At 45.8% G+C, this 22169-nt stretch overlaps 4 protein-coding genes across 10 annotated transcripts; 1 reads left to right on the forward strand and 3 right to left on the reverse strand.

Moving 5' to 3' along the window:
- Positions 1-243: 243 nt before the first annotated feature.
- On the reverse strand, positions 244-9813 carry LOC108030574 (uncharacterized). The gene is made up of 6 exons (XM_017103500.3): positions 9114-9813; positions 4172-4403; positions 3897-4041; positions 3599-3719; positions 1855-2531; positions 244-1797 (listed from the first exon to the last, which is right to left on the reverse strand). Exons 1-6 carry the CDS (start codon positions 9188-9190, stop codon positions 1184-1186), a joined length of 1866 nt encoding a protein of 621 aa, XP_016958989.1. The 5' UTR covers positions 9191-9813; the 3' UTR covers positions 244-1183.
- Positions 9814-10279: 466 nt separating this feature from the next.
- On the reverse strand, positions 10280-13105 carry LOC108030920 (eukaryotic translation initiation factor 4E1). Of its 6 annotated transcripts, none has more exons than XM_044095096.2 (6): positions 12922-13104; positions 11622-11960; positions 11143-11528; positions 10983-11082; positions 10748-10835; positions 10280-10687 (listed from the first exon to the last, which is right to left on the reverse strand). In XM_044095096.2, exons 2-6 carry the CDS (start codon positions 11676-11678, stop codon positions 10524-10526), a joined length of 795 nt encoding a protein of 264 aa, XP_043951031.1. In that variant the 5' UTR covers positions 11679-11960; positions 12922-13104; the 3' UTR covers positions 10280-10523. The 6 variants fall into 6 exon arrangements, with proteins under 6 accessions (XP_043951031.1, XP_016959615.1, XP_043951032.1 ...); XM_017104126.3 differs by having other exon boundaries at positions 11622-12176; XM_044095097.2 differs by lacking the exon at positions 12922-13104 and adding an exon at positions 12371-12691.
- A 2827-nt stretch (positions 13106-15932) lies between these two features.
- LOC108030519 (uncharacterized) lies at positions 15933-17393 on the forward strand. The gene is made up of 2 exons (XM_017103411.3): positions 15933-16182; positions 16499-17393. Exons 1-2 carry the CDS (start codon positions 16150-16152, stop codon positions 17246-17248), a joined length of 783 nt encoding a protein of 260 aa, XP_016958900.1. The 5' UTR covers positions 15933-16149; the 3' UTR covers positions 17249-17393.
- A 612-nt stretch (positions 17394-18005) lies between these two features.
- LOC108030502 (uncharacterized) lies at positions 18006-21974 on the reverse strand. 2 transcript variants are annotated; one of them, XM_017103401.3, is made up of 5 exons: positions 21678-21974; positions 20691-21581; positions 20399-20568; positions 19255-20315; positions 18006-19081 (listed from the first exon to the last, which is right to left on the reverse strand). In XM_017103401.3, exons 2-4 carry the CDS (start codon positions 21144-21146, stop codon positions 19301-19303), a joined length of 1641 nt encoding a protein of 546 aa, XP_016958890.1. In that variant the 5' UTR covers positions 21147-21581; positions 21678-21974; the 3' UTR covers positions 18006-19081; positions 19255-19300. The 2 variants fall into 2 exon arrangements, with proteins under 2 accessions (XP_016958890.1, XP_016958883.1); XM_017103394.3 differs by having other exon boundaries at positions 18006-20315.
- Between the last annotated feature and the right edge of the window lie 195 nt (positions 21975-22169).

Consider the following 22169-nt stretch of genomic DNA (forward strand, 5'->3'; position numbering starts at 1 on the left):
TTTATTTGCATTCCCCGTCCTTGTCCTTGACTTTGGTTACCCTTCTGAAGGGGATTTCACAGGGTTCTCATTCCTACGATTTTTTTTTTTTGATAATTGAAAGGTAAATTATCTTCTGATTTAGTTCTCAAGGTCCTCTATTCATATTTTCTAGCATGAGTATATTTAAAATTTAAAGTTAAACAATATGTATAGTTCACATACTATATAAAACCAAGCCCCGATTAAGAACACCCTCTCATCTAGTTTAATCAATTGTTTGCACATATTTATTTAAATATTTAATACATAATAAAAAATTTAGTTGCCCGTTCTGGTTTCTTATTGGTTTTCATGCTCGTAACTCGTAGCGATCATAAGTATTTACTGTTTAGGCTATGTCTATATCTAAAACGGCTTTAATTCATAATTCTCAGCGCGCTCTCGAGATGCGGATGTATCTCAACTTCGCGTTCGCTGTTAACCGCGAGAAAGCTTTTAGTGGTTGTCATGTTGCTGTTGTCGGTTGTATCTTAGTTGTTGTTAAGTAAAAATGTTTTGTTTTCGGCATTTTCTACTGCTGCGGCTGCTGTCAATATGTTGTTGCTTGCACTTATGCACGTTATGTATGTATATTCAATGACGCTTAATCACAGATCAATTTTTTAAAATTTCATTTGACTTAGAAGATAAGAAACAAAACACACAATCCTACGCTGGGACTAAACAATTACTGTCTCTGGTTGGTTTTGGGCTTTTTGGCATGGACAACTTAGTAGACATGGATGCATGGGATCGGAGAGGCTGGATGATAGCAGTACACGGATACGGGATAAACTATACATCGATTTAGCGACTAAATCTAGATACGTAATCTGCCGGTTTCTAAATATTCTTTTCTCTTAAGATTTCCTTTGTTTTGTGTTTTGTTTTAATCATTGCAGTCTCAAATTGTTTATGGGCTTTGCTATATAAAGAGGAGAACATAGGGTTTGTTGGGCCGCTGGCCACGATCTGGCTTTTGAAGCCCCTTGGTGTGCGGTATAAAAAATAGTATTTCCTTTTTACTGTCTGTGGGGATCTCGGGGTCTCCGTCGACCAGCGGTGAATACTTGAGAGCAGAGGGCTTCGTGAGGGGAGTGAGAGAGCGCACGCAGATCATAGTGGATCACATCCAGGCCAGTTGGCCAGGACTCGTCCTCCCTCACTTCTGGAGGAGGCTTTCGCAGCTGCTGCTGAGATTTGGCAACGACTTGAAGCTGAGCCGCGATCGATCCACCTGGGCATCCGCATGACCATGACCCCTGCTGCTCTTGCTGCTACTGACCCCGTCCACGCCCCTGTCAAAGGATGAGGAGATCACAAGCGGATGTGGATGTTTATGGGACGACTCCCGCTGCTGTTTCTGCTGGCATGCATAGGCGGCAGGTGGCGACAGTGGCGATGTGGGCAGATCAATATCCAGCACGGTGTCCGCCTCGCCGGGCTTCAGCTTGGGATCCGAGAAGCGGCGCAGCTCCTCCTTGGGCACCTGGCCCCCCAGACAATCAGTGGTGCAACAGCCAATGGGCAAGTCCACGCCCATCATGCCCGCGTGGCGGTAGTCGATCTTTGGCGGCGTGCTGTAATCGTAGGGATGCACGGCGGTGTCTGGACCCACACTGGTCTGGTCACTCAGCACATCGCGGTTCTCCAGAAAGATGGACGAGTTGGAGTAGCGCTTTGTCTGGTGCGGCTTATAGACGAATCCACCGAGACCATTGGCCACCGCATGCGAGACACCGGAGCTGATAGAGGGTGCCTTGTGCTCGCCACTGCCTGTGGAAATACATGGTTAGCGTAGCTTGGATTGGGAAGGATCACCCAACCACTCACCACTGAAGCTGCTCAACTGCAGCGCATGTTCGCGACCCGTGTCCGTGGAGATGCCGCTGGCACTGAGATCCTGCCGCGATCCGGCACAGAGGTCCGTGGCCGAGCCGCGACTAGAGCCCTCCGAGTGCTCCAGCACGTTGTGTATGGAATCGTGGAAGGGCGTCATGCTACCCGATCCCTGGGGACAGGGCCGGAATGAGGAGATCTGTGAGACAACGTCGTCGAGTGCCCAGTCGCGGTCGTAGTTGTGCTGCGACTGGGAGCACTCGATGTTGGCGGCCACCGCCACTTGGCCCACTTGCTGGCCGCCCGGCTGCATCTGCTGGTGCCGCTGGTGGCCATGTCCGTCCTCCGTCTGCGTGCAGGCGCTGCTGCTGCTGTGCGGCACCTCCAGTTCCGCGGCCATTTGCAGCATATGATGGGGCGAGGAGTTCAGGAGACGTTGCATCTGCTGATGCAGTCCCAAGCCCGCAGCGCCGCCCCCACTCTCCATCGATGCACAGCTCGCCTCGTGGGCACAGTGTGCTCCGGCCGCGCCGCTGGCATTGATCTCCACCGCTCCGCTGGCCGGGCCAGCATGGGCCAGCGGCTCGCTGAAGTGCTGATGATGGGCGGCCACCGGGGATGGCGGTGCCAGGGGGTGAATCTTCTCCGGCGCATTCTGAATCAGCAGAATTCTGTAAGGGAAACGTTAGATCATCAGCAGATTTTCATGACTTTTAAACAAAATAAAACTCCTATTGATGATTTGACGTTATATTTTAAGTCATTTAATTTCCTAAGCAAGCAAACAAATCATTATCTCATTCATTACCTCAGCTCTTATAGATTTTTTCTAACTAATTGCAAGTGACTTCACGTTTGTATAAGTTTTCGAAAATTGAAAATGAAATCGGAAAAGGAATGAGAAATATATAGGTATTTAAAAAATAAAAACGAAATCGAAGATTTCCTCATTAAAACCAAAAGTATTCCATCTTTCGCACACATTTGTCTATAATAAACCGTAGCAATTGCATTAATCACATCTTATTTGTTTACACAAAACCTGCTCTAGACAAGGTTGATTTGCAATTTGGCGAAAAATGATGAATTGCATCCGCATAGAGGTACTCCTAATTGATGTTGTAATTTTTGCTATATAAGGTACTAAAAATATAAAAGTTCAAAGCCAAATCTGGCATACAGAAGCTTCAGCCGCATTAATCAGAAACGCATACGAGTGCGCTGACAATTAAGTATTAGACTACTACCAACAAGACGTTTAACAATGGGCTCATCCAACAGAGAATACTGATTTTTAAGCACGGATTTCTGATTGTCTCCGCTGACTAGAAATGCTATTTTTCTTTGTCTCTAGCACACAAAGAGATAAGACACTCATCCCTTTGTATGGGATAACAAATACATAAATTATAAATTATTTCAGACTACAAAATTGCAAATTGCTTACGATTTCTCCGACAGTGAAACCTACACCAATTATATGCATCAAGTAGTACTTCTCACATTTGAAAAATTCCTTAAATATCTAGGAAAACCTATTAAGCGTAATTTTCAGATGAAAACTATCTTATTCAACTTTTAAAAATATATGTTACATGAAACATTGACTCAACACTTAATTTTTGGGTTACATATCATCACATATTACTCATCGGAATTTTCTGATCAAAAATAGCAAACTAATGAGCCATAATCTTGGCACTTATGACATGCCCAAGCAGTGACCCTTGATATTGACCTGTTGCGTGCCTTCCAGCGGTGGCAGAGGTGAAGATATGCCTTGCACTGGATGTACATGAAGACTACGCCGCCGGTGAGGCCCACGGTGACGACGGCCAGCTTTGTCCAGAAGGGCCAGTCTGAAATGGCAAGCGCAAACCGGTAATCAGAATCCGTAGAGTGCACAGTCGCAGATATAATGGGAGCCCGGGTTCAGGCAGGTCAGGCAATTATAAAATTACGGATTTCGCTCAGCGGTTGTTTGACATGCCCGAACCCGAGAAGCCGAGAGCCCGGAGTACTCTAACACCCCGCACCTATTAGGCCACGCTGGACATCGTCGGCGGCCCGCTCGATGAGCACACACAGCGACCAGATGACGCACAGGGCGGCGGCACAGTGGAACAGCACCGAGCAGCACAGCCGCCGCCTTTCGATGCCGGAGATGTCAAGGCTGCGCCACTGCAGTTGCCAATCCAATCCAATCGAATCGAATCGATTCCAATCCAATCCAACCGAAGCCAAACAATGCAAAGACAAAATGAAATAAATTAGCTGGGCACTCAGCAGCGGTGTCACGAAGAGAACTTACCTCGTTGAAGGGCTTGATCTTGGTGTGCATGATGAAGGGGAATTTGCAGAGCTCGCAGGAGTTGGTCTCGGAGGCGGTGAGCCACTGCTGGAGGCAGGCCTGGTGCACGTACTTCAGGCTGCCGGAGCAGTAGCACGGCGTGAGCAGCGGGTTCTGCGGATCGCTCTCGCAGTGGCAGATGCGGCAGATGTCGCCGCTGTTCTGCGAGGCCTGGCTGCTGCCCGATCCGAATCTGGAAGGGATTGCAGGAGGATTAGCGTCTTGTCACTACATCATATGTGAGATATTAGTTTTATAGTTGTAATAACCATACAGTTACAGCTGCCAAATAAGTTCTGAGTACTTAGGTCATTGTTCTAGTGACGTCTTCTTTTAGAGCCCTTAAACCCAAATATTGCCCTATTTCGTGCGCATTTAGATGTAATTGTACCCTGGAAATATGTTTTTTGTCAGCTCTAAAAGCATCACGAGAGCCCTAAATCAAACCGAAGATCGGAAATGAAACACAGCCCTCTCATCCGAATTTGTATTATTTGTTTTATAATTTATCGTACCCGCTGTAGTCAATAATCACCGATGTATATAACTGAATTTTTACATCATTATTTATGGGAAAATTGATTGAATTTGATAAATTGACCAGGCAACTCAATCGTATGTAACAAGCCAACTTGCAAACGCATTCAATGAATATTTATAAGCTCTCTTATGAACAATGCAATCATTCTAACTATTCCCCGCTGTAATCAGAACTTCAATTAAAAATATAATCGAATTAAGCAGTCATTAAGTATGTGTTAATCGTGTGGATGTGTGAGAATTGCTCTTATCTTAACGACTTTTTTATTTATGTTTGTTTTCAGCGCTGGAAAACGTTGCGTCCGTGTTTATGAAATCGCATTGCATGTGAAGCCATATCTCGCTTTTCGTTCATTATAAGCATGAATTTAAATAAACGATGAGCAGATGCAGCTTGATGCCAGTGAAATTGACAGAAGTCATTGACACTCGCTGCTTGAATGAGCGAAAATGAGTGTGTACCATGAGTCACAACAGCCGAAGTGTTCAGAATTGTGTAAAACACCCAACCTCACGTTGGGCGAGCTGCGAAAAACACTCACTTTCGTTGGATGGTATTTACTCAGAAATATATTTGCACTTCTTTTCCCCGGAATATATGTTTTTCTAAAACTTAAAAATCAGCAAAGGCCTTTTTTCGTATTTTGCGAGGGTACTTTCAAAGAAAAATACACTCACCATGCTTTTGGGCTCAACGCTATGATAAATGGTATCTAACAGTCTAGATCCATTTCTTAGAAAACTATGATGGTGTACAGAATTAACAATTACGATTATTATTATAGAACAAATGATGAGTGTGGTGGTACCTTTTCTTTCCCCGTGAGAAGGGAACATTCTCGTTGGCACCCCTTCCCCAGAAGGAACACATATCAATTAAGTTCTGATGCGGTTCCTTTGGACTGCGGCAATCTGGTGCTGCTTTATGGCCAAGGCAATTAGCCCCGCTGGCCGCCCTATCATTATGGCTGGCACACGCCCACTCAGGAGGGCCGGGGCGGGGTATCTAATCTAACTAACTAACGCAGAGTGGATGGCGAAAAACTTTTACTTTCGACCTCATGAATGCACATGGCGAAAAGGATATTTTTGGGTCGATCGTCATTTCATATTAAAAGTTTATACGAAAAATGCGCTTTTCAGCTACTTTCAGTTATTGAAAACAATAACATTTCTGGAAACAAGAGGGCTATTTTCATCAATATAATATCTCTATAACGTAGGTATAATAGTTAGTACTAATAAAGTAAGGGGTTCTTGTGGGCAGAGTAGCAATAGTTATTTCTACAAAATAACGACTATTTACCATTATTTCTCCGCGTGCACTGTGGCTTTTCCCCCTGCCAATCTGCACTATCTGAGTACCGGTGTCTGCCCGTCTGTCTGCCTGTCCCCGTATCCTTTTTAGAGTTCAGGCAGCCAGTGCGTGATTGAGGCGAAGGACATGGCAGCCAAAGGCTCTGCCAGCCCATTTGTTGTGGCTGTCGACATGGTCATGGGCATGGAACTGGACACGTCCTCCTCACTCCAGCCCTGCGCTGCTTTTTGGGGCCAATCGACCACTGGCCTTGGATCGATGGAACGCGTTTGCGGCCTACCGCAGGGGCAGAAGTGGTTTACGGAGTACACAGGCGCAAGTACGCTTGTTTGTCTGTCTGCGGGATGGCACGTTATCCTTTCTTGGGGCCTGGCCCCTTCTGCGGGTTAAGGACATGCGTAAGCCGCACTCTTTACGACTCCATCAGACGGCAGACAGTCGCCGGCTGGCCTTTCGCATCCACACCTCCAGGAGGCACTCGGCCGAAACTGGCTCTTTTCGGGAGGCAAATTGCCTGTTCGACATTGAACACAACGTATTCCAACTCAGTTAGAACGGAAACGTCGATTCGAATCCGCAGATACACTCTGTGCATATGTAAATTCCTGTCGATCACAAGGCACAAAGGAAATGACAGAGACGAGTGCCCTCGGAGAGATTTCTCACAATAATTATTGATCGGCGCTTTTGTTCTGTTCTGCTTGCTTTTTTGCCCTCCACAATTTGATTAGGCGATATCAAAGGTATATAGGTGGGTACTGGCCGTGCACACACATGAGGCGCTATCACATTACCAGGTAGGGGAGGGAGAACGCGAGGCAGGTGCTTTATTTCAGCGAAACTAAAAATAAAAACCTTCTCGCTCTCGGGTTTAGGGTTTCAAGTGCAAGTTGCAGTTGGGCATTCGCTGCTCATCGTAGTTTTTAATGGCAATTTGTGCTGCCCCTGGCAAAGTTCCGCCGGTGGAAAGTTCCCCGAAACGGCTGCTTTTCGGTAACCGAATACGGATACTCGCTAATCTAATATGGAGTTCTGTGTCCCTACCATCCAATGAGAGCTATCATTAGGCACAAATATGAAAAGTGATCCTATATGTAAGTGTTCTTATCAATAAAATATTTAACATATGAATTTGTGCAATTAGTAATACTTATTTGTATTCAGAAGTGTGTTATTACCCACTAATGTTTGAGCAGTGCGATAATACAAAAACCCAAACCCACAATCATAACCATTCCCCATAGGGTATGACCCAAAAATAGGTCTTTTATGGCACAATTATCCAAGGTTTTCATCTCAGGGCTTCCCGGGTTTTTTGCGTAAGGTTTTAGTCTTCCGAGCCGCCTTGATGGCCCGACCGTGCCCACTTTTAATTACAACTAAATTAGCGCGTTTTATTAAATTCCACGCCAGAACGGAACAGGGCACGCCCCTCCTGCTCCGCACCAGATGGAACGAGTAATCTCCGCATGAACCCAAGACCCGGGTGGAGGGGAGATTTGGGAGTCAGGCGGGGTCCAATTCAACTGCTTAGCGCTTTGTTTTCGCTGCTTCGCTTTGTTCCATCGCTTTCTGATATTTTGCGCATTATTTTTCGTATTTCTGTGCTGTGTAAAACTTATTTTTAAGTCCCCAACTGGTTTAAGTTCGGGCCAATTGGGGCAAAAGCTATGCCCAATGGGGTATGCCCCATGTTTCGGCTTTGTTTGCAAAACCCATGCGAACTGCGGGCTGCGAGGCAGATACTTGGGGAAAGCCGTGCTTATCAGGCGCATGTATTTTCCGCCCGCTCCGTTTTACAATTTCATCATGCTCGACAAATATTTGATCGTAATTGACCAAGCCACACATAGGCAGCAGGAGCTGCCAATGGGTATTTAACCACGACACCTGAAACAACAAAAGCACCAGCTGAGCGGAGAGACGCATTTACACACTCCAACGACAGATTAGATTTGCAATGGCCGGGTGATAAGCCCGACGAGGGTGTTGACAGGCCTGCTTTCCTCAAGCATACACCACTAAGTATATAAATTAAAGCCCCGCAAGAGCCACAGATATTTATGGACCTTTAAAAACACATTTCGCAAGCACACACGCGCGGGTACAAACAGGTTGGCTACTAATAATATTTGAATATTTGTTGGCCAAATAACACTCTGGCTTGGAAATGGATAGTATCAACCGAAATACATAAAGCTTTATGGATTTTCGTATATAAGCCTTCTCTACAGGTGTTGGTACATAAGGGATAGGATTGTATTGGATCGCTTGCAATATCTTGCTAGTTGACTGATCTTCTCATCATACTCTTGTTGCTCCATTAAAATATATTAAAATATGCCTAATGCGCCACCGTCACATCTGACTAATTTATAAATAAATCGCGGGTACTTATGCATTCGTAATTGTTTCACCAGATAGCAAGGGGCGCCTCGCGTCAGCTACTTGTCACCTCCCCAACCAACTAAAGCCCATATTTGCATTTCAATCGAGGCGCCGATCGGCTCAGAGCCAGTATGGTAAGTGCAAACCAATGATATTAGCCGATGTTTAATGGTTGTCATTAGCAGGTGCTAAGTGCGGATTAGCTGGATTGAGATCTCAACTGCTGGTGCAGAGCATAAGATTAGGAACCCATAGCCGGGCGGAGCAGGTGAAAGTAATAGCCTCTGGGAATGAGTGATTTTCTGCCTAAAAGTGGGGTATTTTTGTTTTCATTGAAGGCCGTATCTTATCTGGATTTGGCTCGAAGTATGGACAGCTGGGCTGCTCGACTGGTTGGCAATTACCATCTGCGTTGAGAACTTAATTACCACGTTCCCCCAGTGGCAGGCAATCAAACATTTAAATCATGTCCGTTTCCTGGCTATAAATAAACAATGGACAATGCCAAGAAGAATGTCAGCCGTCCCACGATTTTTCAGTTGCGTGCTTGCACTTATTTCTGCTGTTGTGTGGTGAACTTGAATACTTTATAGGGTTCTCTTTTTCGGCCGTGTCAAGGGCGCTCGAGACCCCGGAATGAAGTAAAAACCCACTCACCTGACATTTGCATAGTGCTGACTGGAGTTCCAGTCCACATGCTCGATGTCCGAGGTTTTGGCGTTGTCGCAAGGCATTTTGTTCGTGGCTTTATCCGTGAACTAGACGGCAGGGTGTCTCATAGTCGGTGCGATCCTGGTTCGCGGGGGTTTTCAACCCCGAGAGCGGGAGCTCCTTTGTCTTTATGCTGCCTGGTCTTGCGCTTTTGTTATGATTCTCCTCCGCTGGTTATTTGTTTATTTCCAACGATAAACACAGGCTGTCGCCGTCTTCATTTATTTTTAGCGACCCTGTTGGCAGGGGCTACTTCGATTTTTTGCACAATGTAAACCGAATCTATTGCACTTTTATTTTCCCCTCCTTTCCTTGCTTTTTATTTCTCCTCTCAGCGCCGAGCGCTTGTTTGTGTTGGTAGGTCTATTATTATATCGCTTTGCTTATGCGCGAAGAAAGTCGTTGCGAGCGATTGGAAATTTGTAATTTTTGGGCCAGCACCGAGCTGTTTACCTACTCTACGCCCTCAGGAATCGCACATGTTCTATATGCTTGGGGATGGATTCGAAACAGACACACACACGAGCGGCAGGCGGTGATGCTTTTCCATTTTCACAGAGTGAAAAGCTACTCTTTGTGTTCCGTTCGCAAATTGGTCGTCCGCTCGCCAGGAAATTTTTTGTTTTTTTACCGTCTGTTAGGGGTGGGAAAACGTCGATGGTTTTATCGATAGGCGTTATCGGGACCTGGTATTTATATACTGATTAATACTGAATGTTAAAGTATCGATATATCGATAAATGGGTTTGTGTCCTAGATTGAATTTTCAAGTGGAGGCGGGTTGAGTCTACGCTAAGTATAGATAAATGGGTTGAGTATTGGCTTGTATTATCGAAATTTGGAGAATTAAAGTTAGGGCGCAAGCCTATTTATCGATAACTAGCAAGGAACCAAACCTCCAAAATATATAATTTAATTCAAGATAAAAACATTTTATCGATAACTAGCGGGGACTTTAACCAATTGTCACTTACAGAAAATAGCCCGCGTAAATTTGAAAATGTTTTTGATTAGTCACGGTAACTAACTTTTGTGTTTTATAAAGCTATTAATGGGGTTCTTTGGTTAAACCCAAATTAGCAGACACAAATTTAATAAAAGATCAAAGTTCATTATCCGGTTTTAGTGTAGATTTTTATTATTATACTTTTCCGTTAATTCCATTATTGACAATGACTACAAAAAGCGGATCGATTTAATGTTTGCCGATTTTTGATAACAAATGGGTTCCTTCGGTTTCGTTACGCGGGTCTTGGACAAGAGTTACGATCAATCGCTGATGCTGTTTATAACCATAAATAAAGGCAACACAAACTAACTAAACTCTGAGGGATCTGAGGGATGAGCAGGCCGGACCTACAAGGTGTAGATCGATTTGACGTTGGAGCCCTGCTTGACCATCGTGTCCTTGTGCAGCTGGTACTGCAGCGAGTTGTTGCGTCCCAGACGCAGGGCATCGCGCAGCTTGTGGCCAATCTCCAGGGCGGCTTCCTCGTTGTTTCCGTTGGCAGTCCAAATGGCTAAAAGGCAGGTGGCGTTCAACAAAGAAATTCAAACGAAGTTGGGGTGTGACTACTCACATATCTTGTTGCTCTTGGCGCGAATGTTTACGACAGCCCCGCAGATCTGGTCGGAGTGATCGAAGGCCTCGCCAATCAGGCAAAGCAGCTGCAAGGGAAATATGGAATGGTATGTAAGTCATAAAAAAAATATAATAATGATCTAATAGGAGATGGGCGAAACAGTTATGTGAGTTTTTTTAGTACAAATAACAACTCACGGATTAACGATAGTGTTGTTCTTATGTATACTTACCACATCTAGCCATAGGTTATCCAGATCGCTCTTGGAGCTCTTGTTCAGTGTGATGACCCATCGACCGCCCTGCTTGTTGGCAGCATCCTCCCACATGGGACTGAATTAGAGAAATCAGTCAATAAGGTATATCTCATTAATAATACAAAGGAAAACCCACCGAATGTTCTTCTTGAAGAGCGAGTAGTCACTGCCCACTTTGATCTCTGATGGCGGCTTGATGTGGTTGTACAGGCTCCAGAAGTCCTCGACGGTGTCGAAGCTGGTGATCTCGTTCTGCATGTCCTCCCAGGACTTGGACCGATCGTTTTCCAGGTACCACAGGGTCCAGACGTTCATGAGCGGGTGTTTGAACAGGTGCTCGGTGCGCACGGCATCGTCGCCGGCGGCAGGGGCAGCCGCATTGGTGGGCGCAGTGTTTCCTGCGGGCTCACCAGCCTCCTGGGCATCCTCCTTGGGCTTGACCTCCTTGACCTCGGCCTTGGCGGGAACGGCAGCCGGAGTGGGTGGTTCCGGACGACCCGGCTCGCTGCTGGGGGCGCTGGTCTGCTCGAGAGGAAGATAACACAAAGAGATCGAGGATGGGATTCAAGAGATTAGATTAGCTTGGCTTGGCGACAGGCGCACTGAGAGTATTACTTTGAACATGGACTTGGGATTGGCAAAGTTCTTCATTCTGTGAAAGTCGCTCTGCATGTTGGCGGCCGTGTTTATTGGATGCGTTTGATGGTAGGATCAGTTCTTTTTCGGTTCCCGCTTCCCGGAGAGGATTCGGATCAGATTCGCCGTGATTCACTTGCCGCTCTCCCTCGCTCTCTGGTCTGTCGTGGTGTTTGTGATAGTTGTTGTGGTGGTGGAGGTGCGTGTGTGTGCGAGAGAGCGAAGCTTTTGATTTCTGTTCGAGTGTGTGTGGATTTCGGATTGTTTCTTGATATCTTCCCTGCAGTTCGCTTTTCACTTGTTTTATTAACCAAATAACTAAGTAATGATAATACAAAAACTCGTTAAACTTGTTGGTATTGACTGGTTGTTCGGGGTGTAAGTGTATGTGGAGTATGTCCTGATTCCCTTTGGGGGCGGGGCTACTAGAAAAAAGTCGAACAAATGTTCCTAGCAAACTCCGAATCGAAAGTGGCGATGGAATTACAGCACACACACACACGCGCACGTATTTGACATAAAAACACAGATTGCCTGTTGAGATTGAAAGAATTGGAATTGATGTTTAAGAGTTGCGTTAAAGAGTTTTCAATTTATTTTTAATATTTTTCGGTTTTCTTTGTTGCGGCTAAGATTCGAGACTGCGTGTGCGAGTTCAAAGCAGCGGCGCGTTTAACTGAAAAAACGGCAGAGAAAGGAGGTGGAAAGTGGAAAGGAGAGGAACCAACGGTTTATTGGCGATGCTCGCGGCTGCGACTGCAATGGCCGACAGAAATATGATTTAACTGTTGTTTCGCGACTGCCTAATTGCAGTAATTCACTCTTGTTGCCTCTCTGCTTCGCCTATTTATGTAGCAAACAGAAACAGAAACCCACACACACACGCGCGCGATATGTCTTGACAAATTCCAGCCAAGAGAGAAGCGAGAGAGAGAGAGAGCAGTGGAAACGGTGGTATGCAAATGCGAGGAGTGGAAAGAGAGCGAGTGACCGCGAGAGCGAGACAGCTGGATAGAGACAGACAGAGAGAGCGCTAGCTATGACGTAGGCAACAGCGTGCAAGTAGCGATTAATAATTAGCCATAATTGTGCGCGAAATGATTTCGGGGGGAACAAAAAGGAAACGATGAACACAATGAGGATGATGCCACGCCAACTGCACACTTTTCCGCTCGACTGTCGCCTCCCCTCTTGTGCAACAACCCTGTTCTTGTTGTTCCTGCCACGGCTCAGCCGAAATCGAAATCGGAACCATGCGGCTTGCCCTCTATCGCCTTACCTTCTCCGACTCCAACACTACCATGATTTCGATGGCAAAATGTCGAAAGTAATCGCGGCTTGGTTACGCACTGGCTTTGCGTAGCTGACGGGGCTTAATTATAATTAGAATTACTAAATTCTTTAATTATTTTTGGGCTTTTGGTTTCCAGACAGTGTGACCAGAGCCAGAGAGTGATCTAGTGATGGCAGCACAGGGACGGCTATCGATTAGTCGGTGAGGCAACCCTGGGAATGGCTGACATGGGCTGGTTGTTGTGGGACGTTAATTTTAACCGCTTTTTCAAAAATCTTTTGAAGATCTTTTTTGGCAGTTGTAATTTATGTGAAAAATTAAAAAAAAACAAACGTTTATTAGAAACCCACTTTATCAACAAGCTAGAACACTATTCACCTAAATGCAATCATCACTAGTTCTTTATTAAATAAACTGTAAAACAAATATAATCTTTAATTATTTTTGTGTTAAATTTATTGTTATTTCGGGATGAGGAGGTCATTGAGATTTCGCCACTGAGAGAAACAGCTTCTTGAAGATGCTGATCTGGAGGAGGATTACTACTACGGATGTCTTTCAGATTGACCTATCCTCCTATCTCATTCCTCAGGTGTGGAAAACTTGATGTGGGGGACTTGGTGGAAAAAAAAGAGATTCAAAAATGTATCATATTTTTCCAAGACATAAGCGGGATAAATGTTGGTATATCGTTATCCTAGCAAAAAGTATGCTACGATTTTATGAATCCAGAACAAATTCGGCGACACAAAAGTATACTAACTTAGGGTCAGATAGAGCGTAAATTATAAAACTAGCTTCTTAACTGACTTTAAGCTGGATCTTAAGTGCTTTTATAATGAATTTATTTGGCAAGATCTAATAAAATAATCTCCGTTACATCTTATCCGGCATCATTCTTAGGAACAGTCACATTGATATTTAGAACCAAAGGCATAAAAAACCGCCATGATCTTAATTCCCAGACGAATTGTTCAGTCATTAAATGTTCGATCCAAGGAGGCCCCCTTCCTGAAACTGATGAGCGTGATCAAGAACCCCACCTCCGATCACCTTCCTGTAAGCCCACTGCGGGATCTTGGGTATCTAGTGCCCAAGGAGGAGGATCTTGTGGTAGTAGGCATGGGATGTTGCCTTTGGAAACCTGACGACTGACTTGGCGGAGAAGTTCTTCTCCAACAGCAGCTATCCCCTTGCTGCTCTTTTAAATAATTTTCCTATAAACCATGAGGAAGTAAGATAGACTGCCATAGGTCACTCTTAGAGCTTTAATCGAAAATATAAATGCAAATTTAATTGACATTTCATCTGTTTCCCACAGCACGATCGCCATCAACAACGACGTCAGCAGCGTCATTTATCATACGCAATTATTTGATATTTCGAAGGCAGCAAAAAATAACAATATATTATAAATAATTATCAGCCAAAATTTAATACAGGCCCAGAAAACCTGATTTTTGGTTGAAATTAGGTCTGCGTTTTTATTTAGACATTGGCATCATCAATTGGAATTCAATAACAAAGTGGCAGGCTTAAGAATGAATCAATGAGTTTTCCATATAATAAGAGTCTAGTTTGTTTATTTGTTTTGAAGCGGGTTCCAGAATTCACCAGAATAACAAAATAACTGAATGAAACAACAGAGTAGCAAAATTGCTGGGACGTCAGGGGCTATGTTTTTGCCACATAAGTTGGACGGACTAACCAGTTGGTGAATCATGAATAACCCAGAACCTTTGTTGTTCCAAAGCTCTTTAGTATTTGGAACCAACAAAATTCTATCTCGGATTGGCTCGCCCCTAGTCTGCTTTAAAAATAGCCAAAAGATCCCAAAACACAGCGGGAAACACTCGGCAACAGGTGATGAAGATACTACCTATGGGGCGATGATACTACCGGCGAGGTGATGATGTGGCGCTTTGGATTTCGATACGCTTGACTTTCAAAATAGACTGTTGCAGCCGGCGCAATCCGCAGATTGAAGATGTTTACGGACCCAGCCTGGAACGTGAAGCGTGTTTGTTATTTAAATAGTTAAGTCATTTTGTAAACTGGCAACTGCGCAGTTGGCCTTGTAATCGCCTAATAAGCGGCTTTCAAGCGCTGGGCTCTGGCACGATCGAAACCGAAAACCCTTCCCGAAAGTCCAAGATCCGTGGGCTCTAATTACACTCGAGGCGGGCTTATTGAACTGACACTTGATCGGATCCTCTGTTGTGCTCACACCGCGTCTAATTATGCAGTGCGGATGGATCTCAGGTGCTTGGTGCATGTCTAAACAGAAAGCTTCCGCCGATCTACAGGAAACCCGGGGCCGAAGTTAAGCCCGTAGCAGTAAACTGTGCATTAAAATAAAAAGTGATTGAGTCGCTCAAAGATGCTTAATTGTAAATAAATCAAAGCCAAGTGGTTAGGGTAAAAGGTGGGGATCCCGAGGTTCGAATAGGGGGTACCTAGGCTGCAAAGATAAAAATATAAAAACAGAAAAAGTAGTATAGGACTATACAGAAAAGTAACCTTTTTTTAATTCTGGCACCCATAATATGTAGATTTCTGAACTAAAAGCATAGCCCAAGCATCAAGATAAGATAATCCAAACCAGATTCGAGAAATCCAACCGCCGAATACGCCAGGCTGAGCAGTGAATTCCGCGAGGCACAAAAGTATCTTTGAGATACTCGACTCTGACAGCCAACGAGCTCTGAAAGTGCCACTTGAAGCGGGTCGAAAAGGGTTCTGAAAAAGGCAGCCAAAGATGGGTAGACCACAAAGCTATTAGATAACTAATTGACCGAGCGGCAAGCATACAATTAATGATGCTTTTCATAGTTGTCTCCGCATCCCCCTGAAAATATATCCGCAGCTCGAGTGTGAGAAGTGCGAATTTGAGCGACGTCGATAATGAACTTCAAATTGCCGCCACTGGCTGTGGGATACGAGATTGGGGTTCTAAAGCTGAGTAAGAAACCGGACGGGCGAAGCTCAGTCTGCTGGTCAGTGAGACACACAGCCCAGCACATCTTCATTCAGATTTATGCAAAACGCGAAAAACAACAATACCCAGAGCCGAGTTGAAAGTTAGTATATAAGCAGAGGCTGCTAAGACTCAGTTATTAGTAGCCCGCCAACTGCAGAACAGCGAAAACGTAGCGATACCTGGATATAAACTCCCAACCCAACTTATAACTCATATTTCGACCGGAATCCACAATGAAGTGCTTCATCTTGGCTGCCCTGTTGCTGGTAAATGCAGAGAATTTGCATAATTAGGCTGATATTTACGAGCGTCTATGAATAGAGCCGAACCATTCAATTAAGTCCGGGTTGTGACTCTCTATAAATGTCAACTGTGATCGCAAAGTGCAAATATAAAAGTTATACAATGTGCAAAAGTTAAGCAAACACGGGTTACATGCGAGATGAGACTTTAATCCACGATATGACATCATCTTCGGGTTTTTGTGATCTCCTCTCCTTAGCCGTGTAGCGCGTTAAATTGGCCAGAACATTTGATCCACAATCCCATGCTTGTCTTAATGTGATATTCTTTCCATTTTAGGCCACCCTAGCCAGCGGCGAGAACATCTTCAAGATCAACATCTCCCCCGAGGAGGCTCAGCAGTTCCTGAACAGCGCCCAGCTGCGGGGCATTGGCGACATCGAGTATGCCCCGAAGACCGGTGAGAATCCTCTGCCCGAGGCTCGCAACGAGCAGGGTCAGTTCGTGTACATGGGTCGCGTGATCGAGCACCCCGAGGACTATGTGGAGGAGCACTACGACGCGCACCAGTACCACGGCCAGGATGGTCTGGGTCAGTTCGCCTACGGCTACAGGGACTGGAACCAGGGCAAGAACGAGAAGCGCGATCAGGCGGGCACCGTGACCGGTTCCTACAAGTATGTCCAACCGCATGGCCGTGACTTTGTGGCCAACTACTATGCCGACAAGACCGGCTTCCATGTGGAGGACAACCGACCGGCGCACCTCAAGCTGCCGGCCACCAAGACGCCCGCCGTGCTGAAGGCCGAGGAGGAGCACTTCAAGCTGTGGGGCGAGCTGGCCGCCGCCGCCGGACACAATCCCGATCCCTATGCCGCTGAGTACCAGCAGGAGGGCCGCTACCAGCCCACCGAGGACGAGATCAAGCCCTACGTCCACGAGGAGCAGCCCTACGTGCCAGGGCCCGAGGAGACCGGCGAGCCCAAGGGATTCTTCTACGCCTTCGACTACAACGTCCCCTTGTTGCGCAACAAGGAGGAGCGTGCCGAGCTCGAGCGTCTGCGGGCCATCAACAACAAGGATGAGTAAGACGCAGAGATCCTTGTGCATCTTTGGCAGGTCCATTGCATCTATGGACCGCCTCCGTTGTATAGGTCGTTCTGTAGAAAGTAGCAAAACATTAGTCCACATATTTATTGAAATCCTTCGCAAATAAATCGCAGCTCCAACTACACTTTTGTCAAATACGATCTTTAATTATTACATACATATACATATAAAAATGTGTGTTTCTTATTTAGGGGCTTTTCAACCGCAAGATGGTGTGTTTCCTTGTCGTAGACGTTCTTCGGGGTGTTCCGGAAAACTCTAGACATCTCGGGGGTTAGGGTGAGCAAAGGTACCTCATCTCTGTTACTGATACACTTTGGTCCTAGGGGTCCGAACTTCTAGGCTTTTTCCGGCACACCCCTACTGGTGTCACCTGCCCCACACGCATTTCCATTATAATTTCCTTGCCCGGTCTCTCTTTTCAAGTAAAATTATTGCTTTTTGCTCTCCGCTTAGAAGACTCGAATCTTAAACTAGTGTAATTTGTATTCATAGTGTTATGTGGTTGCTGTTTCTGTTGCTGGGTTCGTGCTTCAATTAAATACTAATTATATACGAGCATTTCTCTCATTTACAACCAGTTAAAACTAGCATATACCTTAGGGTTCTTTGCGTTCCAACTCACAATTAAGGAAACTCTGGGTGCAAGTGTAATGCCAATTGGATGCAATCAATTTTGATTAATTCTCATACACTCTACCTGTATGGCACCTTTAAAATAAAGAATATAAGTTGGTACTTCTGCTTACGTGAGGTTTTCCTAGCAAACAAAATTATATTTTATTCGGTATACGTTGTGTTTTGTGTTTCGAGTTCTTCAATAGAGTTCTTCGATGTGGAAACAAAATTAGATTTTCGATTGAATCACAATTGAAACTTCGTTCTTTTATGGAAATATGTGGCTAACTTTATATACAAAGTCGTTACACGTGTATATTTTCATATGGCAGCATTGTTCAGTCCGATATTGCAGTTGAAACTTTTGTTTTCCCCTCTTTTTGCTTTCTTAGTGAGTTTCCCGAATATTTATGCGAATTCTAGTGGTTTACTCTCTATAATGTATGAGTCGTGTGTGGTTTCCTTTGAAGTTGAGGGATCGGGTTAGCACATAAACAATAAACACAGTAAAAGGTTAAACATTCCAACAGTTTCAATTACAACACAACAAGCACGCACGGAAAATAAATAGAAAGACGTCGTTACCCAATAGGAGGAACTAAAGTTAAACTTTAAAAAATAAAACATAATAGCGACTTGGCGGATCTGTATACTGTAAGGTACATAAGTTAGTTGTGGCACTGAGAGCCGGCTTTAAAAAACTCCCTCCTCAACTTCAAAGCGTGGAGATCAATCGATCCAGGGTTAGGGTCTCGGATCTGCGAAGTTTCCTAATACTTTTGCACGGATATGGACTGGGAAATGTCAGGTGGGTGCTTCCCGATGATGATGTGATGAGACAATCTGGGAATGGAGCTGGTAGTAGTCTAAGATGTGGTGGTGTGCTGGGATGTTCTTTTGGCGCATGAATTTCTTTCGATTGAGTACGTGTTAAATACACTTATCAACTGGTTCTTGCTAGGCTCTGTCGCTCTTCTGGGCTTGTTGTATATAAGGCAAACTGTATGCGAATCATACATATATTGAACTATGTAAATACGTTTATCGTTTTGTCAGTTAAATGCCGGGGAAGATCCTGGGAGAAGCGCTGTCGTCTGTCTACAAAATGTCTATGAGCTGGAGCATGGCACAACTGTTAGTTCATCTAGTCCTGGTTCTGGTTCTGCTTCTGCATCTGCTTCTGCTTCTGAGTGGCTATCCAAAAAATTGACCAACGTTGCAAACGGGTGTGTGAGTGTATATATCTTCTGTATATATATATATAAATCTTGTTATGCTACACGCGACTCTAGCCACGACTCTAAGCCCTAAGTGCTGACGCAGTGACCCATTTCACTGGCGATGGCCGCCTCCTAACTCCCACTTACCTACGAGATTTTTGTTGTGTGTTTTTGTGTAAATTCAGGATTATCTCTACTTGGCCGCCGCTGCCGCTGCTGTGGCATTGGCCGACGAAACTTTCAGCTTGATGAACATGCTGTTGTCGCCGTTGCTGCCGCTGTTCAGATCCAGCTTCTGCACCTCGCACTCCAGATTGTTGATGCAGTTCTTCTCGTACTGCGTGGTTCCGTTGTCCGACGCGGCGGTGGCCTTCTCTGCCGGCTGCTCACTGGGCGCCACCTTCTTGTCCTTGCTCTTCTTCAGCGCATTCAGCAGGGTCTTCTCTTTGCTCTTGCCCTCCTTGTGACTGCCGTCCTTGTCCTTGTGCTTGTTGTTCTTGAAGCGCGGGAAGATGCAGCCGTTGGGCAAGAAGCCGCCCAGTTTCTCTTTTTTGGCGGGAGCAGCGGGCGGAGGAGTTGGCGTGGCAACGGGAACGGGAGCAGAAGCAGCTGCAAGGGCTGGAGTTGGACTGGGTGGAGTTGAGGTGGCTGATGCTGGTGGGGGCGTTGAGATGCTGGATGTGGGTGTGCTGGCACCATTGGTGACTGCCGGTGGAGCAACCTTTACCTCTGGCTCGGTTGCCTCCACCGCCACGGCCTGAGTGTCCAGCACAGGTGCTGCTGCATTTGCTGAGCTGCCCGCATCTGTTTGATCCACGCAAGCCTCCTCCACTAATGCAGGTTGCTCCTGCTGTTCCGCCTGCTCGCTGGCCACCTTGTTGTCCAGTTGCTGGGCAAAGACGGCCAGGGTGATGCCATTCCCATTGCCATTCCCGTTGCCATTGCCATTGCCGTGCTCTGCCAGCAGCGGCTCAGAGAGATGACCTGGGGGCGAGCTGGCCTCGTTCATTGCAGCACCAGCACTAGCCGCCCGAACCGCATCCGGAGACTTGGGAAACATCTGCTGCGTGGTGATGTTCTGGTAGTGCTGCTGCTGGCGCTGCTGCATCATCTGCTCCTCCCGCTCGCGATCGCGCTGCGCCTGCACGGCATTCCACACGTCCTTCAGCTCGCCCGATATGTCGCGGTCCTTGAGTATTACGGCGTTTCTGAGGGGATGAAAGTAACATGTCAATTTTGGTATTTGAGAATGTCACAAATTAACTACTAGTTAGTTAGATTATAATAATACCTGACTAGTTTGACGCCTGGATTCATAGCCTCCACAAAGTCGCACATCAGCTCCACCATGGCTCGCCGCTCCTCGGGATCTTTGCTGTGTCGCCCTGAATCCTTGAGCACCTCTGGATTGGCCATCACGGCAAAGACGATGGGAGGACTCCGCGGACTGCCAGGAGGCACCTGTCAAAAATACAAAAAATGTGAATTAAAAAAGCACTGACAACTTCAAATATATTCTCAGGTCTTAATACATGCATGGGCTTCAGGGATCTTTCGTCTCTGATCAGAATTAGAACACTTACCCGCATGCCGCCGTAGAGCGGAATGGGATCGCTGGGCTCCTGCGGTATCACAATGCGCGTCCAGCTGAGGACGTTGATGAAGAGCTCCTCGCCGGACTCCGTGGTGGTGCGGATGCACATGTGGGGCTGCGGCGGGTTCTTGAAGTGGCGATAGGCCCGCGAGTGTCGGTAGCTGTGCGGCGGCGGCGAGGAGTTCATCAGGCTGAGACCGAGTCCCGAGATCCCATTGTTGCTGTTGCCCTCGATCTCCTGCTGCTGCGGATCCTGGTGCATCTGCATCTGTAGCTGGGCTTCCGTATCCACATTGTTGTTGTAGTTGTTTGTTGTGGTCTGTTGATTTTCATTGATGGCAGTGTTTGTGTGTGTTTGCTCGCCCTGCGGCTGTTGCTGCTGATGTTGTTGTTGGGGCTTCTGCTCCTGGCCGGCAGCCTCCGCCTCAAGTTCCGCGGCAGACATGGTTATGGCTTCTAATATTTAGCTTATATGGCAGTCTTTAGTTGAATCAGTTACAGTAAGATTATAATCCTTTTGTTTTTCCTTCAATTTCTGGGTTTTAGCTTCATTCGCCTTGCGGCGAATTCGATTGGCCGTGTTTTTCGTCCTCTTTGTTCTACCACGCACTCACACCAAAACACCAGCTCTCTCTCTCTCTCGCCGCCTTCTTACAACATTATTATTATTATTGCTCCTTGGGTCCTGGCTGCGTGCCTAACCTTTGACCTTTGGCGTAATTAATGGACTTGCCTGCATATTAGGGGCTATTGCGTATTTATACACCCGTCGGTCGACACTAATATCCTCCGGCGATGAAATTCAAAGTCTTTTAACTGGCACGCACACGAATGCAAAACACCCTTCTGCCTTACACACGTACAAGTGGGAGTTGCTTGTCTGCAAGGGGGAGTGCGGGGGTGGTGGAGGAGAAGAGAAGACGAGGTGAAAACATGAAAATGAAAAAGTTCAAAGCGTTTGCGGTGCCACACTTACACATTTCACTGATTTTCATTTATAATAATCACTTTTCCATTGCACCATGCACACAAGAGCACACACACGCGCGCACACGAACAAACGGGCGCAGTTACATACTTATATATATATGTACACACAAGATGCGTTTTCCTGACTCGCACTCACATAATTTCCCATTAAAATGGAAAACAATGCAGCCAGCCGAACGTGTGCGCTGCGCTGATTTTTATATTTAGCTTTTTAGCAGCTTTTCATGGCAGACGGACGCACGGGAAAACAGCCGACTTTTCCGACAACCCAACATAAACAAAAAACTAATGAGCCAGGGTGGCCAGATGGGGCAGCAGGAAAAGTGCAGTATTGCCAGATGACAGCCGGAACCAGGAGTGACGCTGCTAATAAAATTTAGTGTAAAAGTTTAATAAATTTAAAACATAAAATCAAAGAAAAAGTAGATTAATAATATTGAAAATAAATCAAACTCTTTTCTGTCCCGGCACTCATCAC

This window comes from Drosophila biarmipes, chromosome 3L (genome assembly GCF_025231255.1).
Source record: "Drosophila biarmipes strain raj3 chromosome 3L, RU_DBia_V1.1, whole genome shotgun sequence".
Lineage (NCBI taxonomy): Eukaryota > Metazoa > Arthropoda > Insecta > Diptera > Drosophilidae > Drosophila > Drosophila biarmipes.

Excerpts from the sequence above, each read along its gene's own strand:
- LOC108030502 (XM_017103401.3), bottom strand. The coding sequence starts at position 21,146 with ATGTCTGCCGCGGAACTTGAGGCGGAGGCTGCCGGCCAGGAGCAGAAG. Across the intron at positions 20,569-20,690 it reads CGCTCTACGGCGGCATGCGG|GTGCCTCCTGGCAGTCCGCG; the intron begins GTAAGTGTTCTA and ends TATTTTTGACAG. Across the intron at positions 20,316-20,398 it reads CCAGGCGTCAAACTAGTCAG|AAACGCCGTAATACTCAAGG; the intron begins GTATTATTATAA and ends TCATCCCCTCAG.
- LOC108030519 (XM_017103411.3), top strand. The coding sequence starts at position 16,150 with ATGAAGTGCTTCATCTTGGCTGCCCTGTTGCTG. Across the intron at positions 16,183-16,498 it reads TCTTGGCTGCCCTGTTGCTG|GCCACCCTAGCCAGCGGCGA; the intron begins GTAAATGCAGAG and ends TTTCCATTTTAG.
- LOC108030574 (XM_017103500.3), bottom strand. The coding sequence starts at position 9,190 with ATGCCTTGCGACAACGCCAAAACCTCGGACATCGAGCATGTGGACTGG. Across the intron at positions 4,404-9,113 it reads CAGCACTATGCAAATGTCAG|ATTCGGATCGGGCAGCAGCC; the intron begins GTGAGTGGGTTT and ends AATCCCTTCCAG. Across the intron at positions 4,042-4,171 it reads AGATCAAGCCCTTCAACGAG|TGGCGCAGCCTTGACATCTC; the intron begins GTAAGTTCTCTT and ends TGGCAACTGCAG.
- LOC108030920 (XM_044095096.2), bottom strand. The coding sequence starts at position 11,678 with ATGCAGAGCGACTTTCACAGAATGAAGAACTTTGCCAATCCCAAGTCC. Across the intron at positions 11,083-11,142 it reads CTCTTCAAGAAGAACATTCG|TCCCATGTGGGAGGATGCTG; the intron begins GTGGGTTTTCCT and ends TCTCTAATTCAG. Across the intron at positions 10,836-10,982 it reads ATAACCTATGGCTAGATGTG|CTGCTTTGCCTGATTGGCGA; the intron begins GTAAGTATACAT and ends TTTCCCTTGCAG.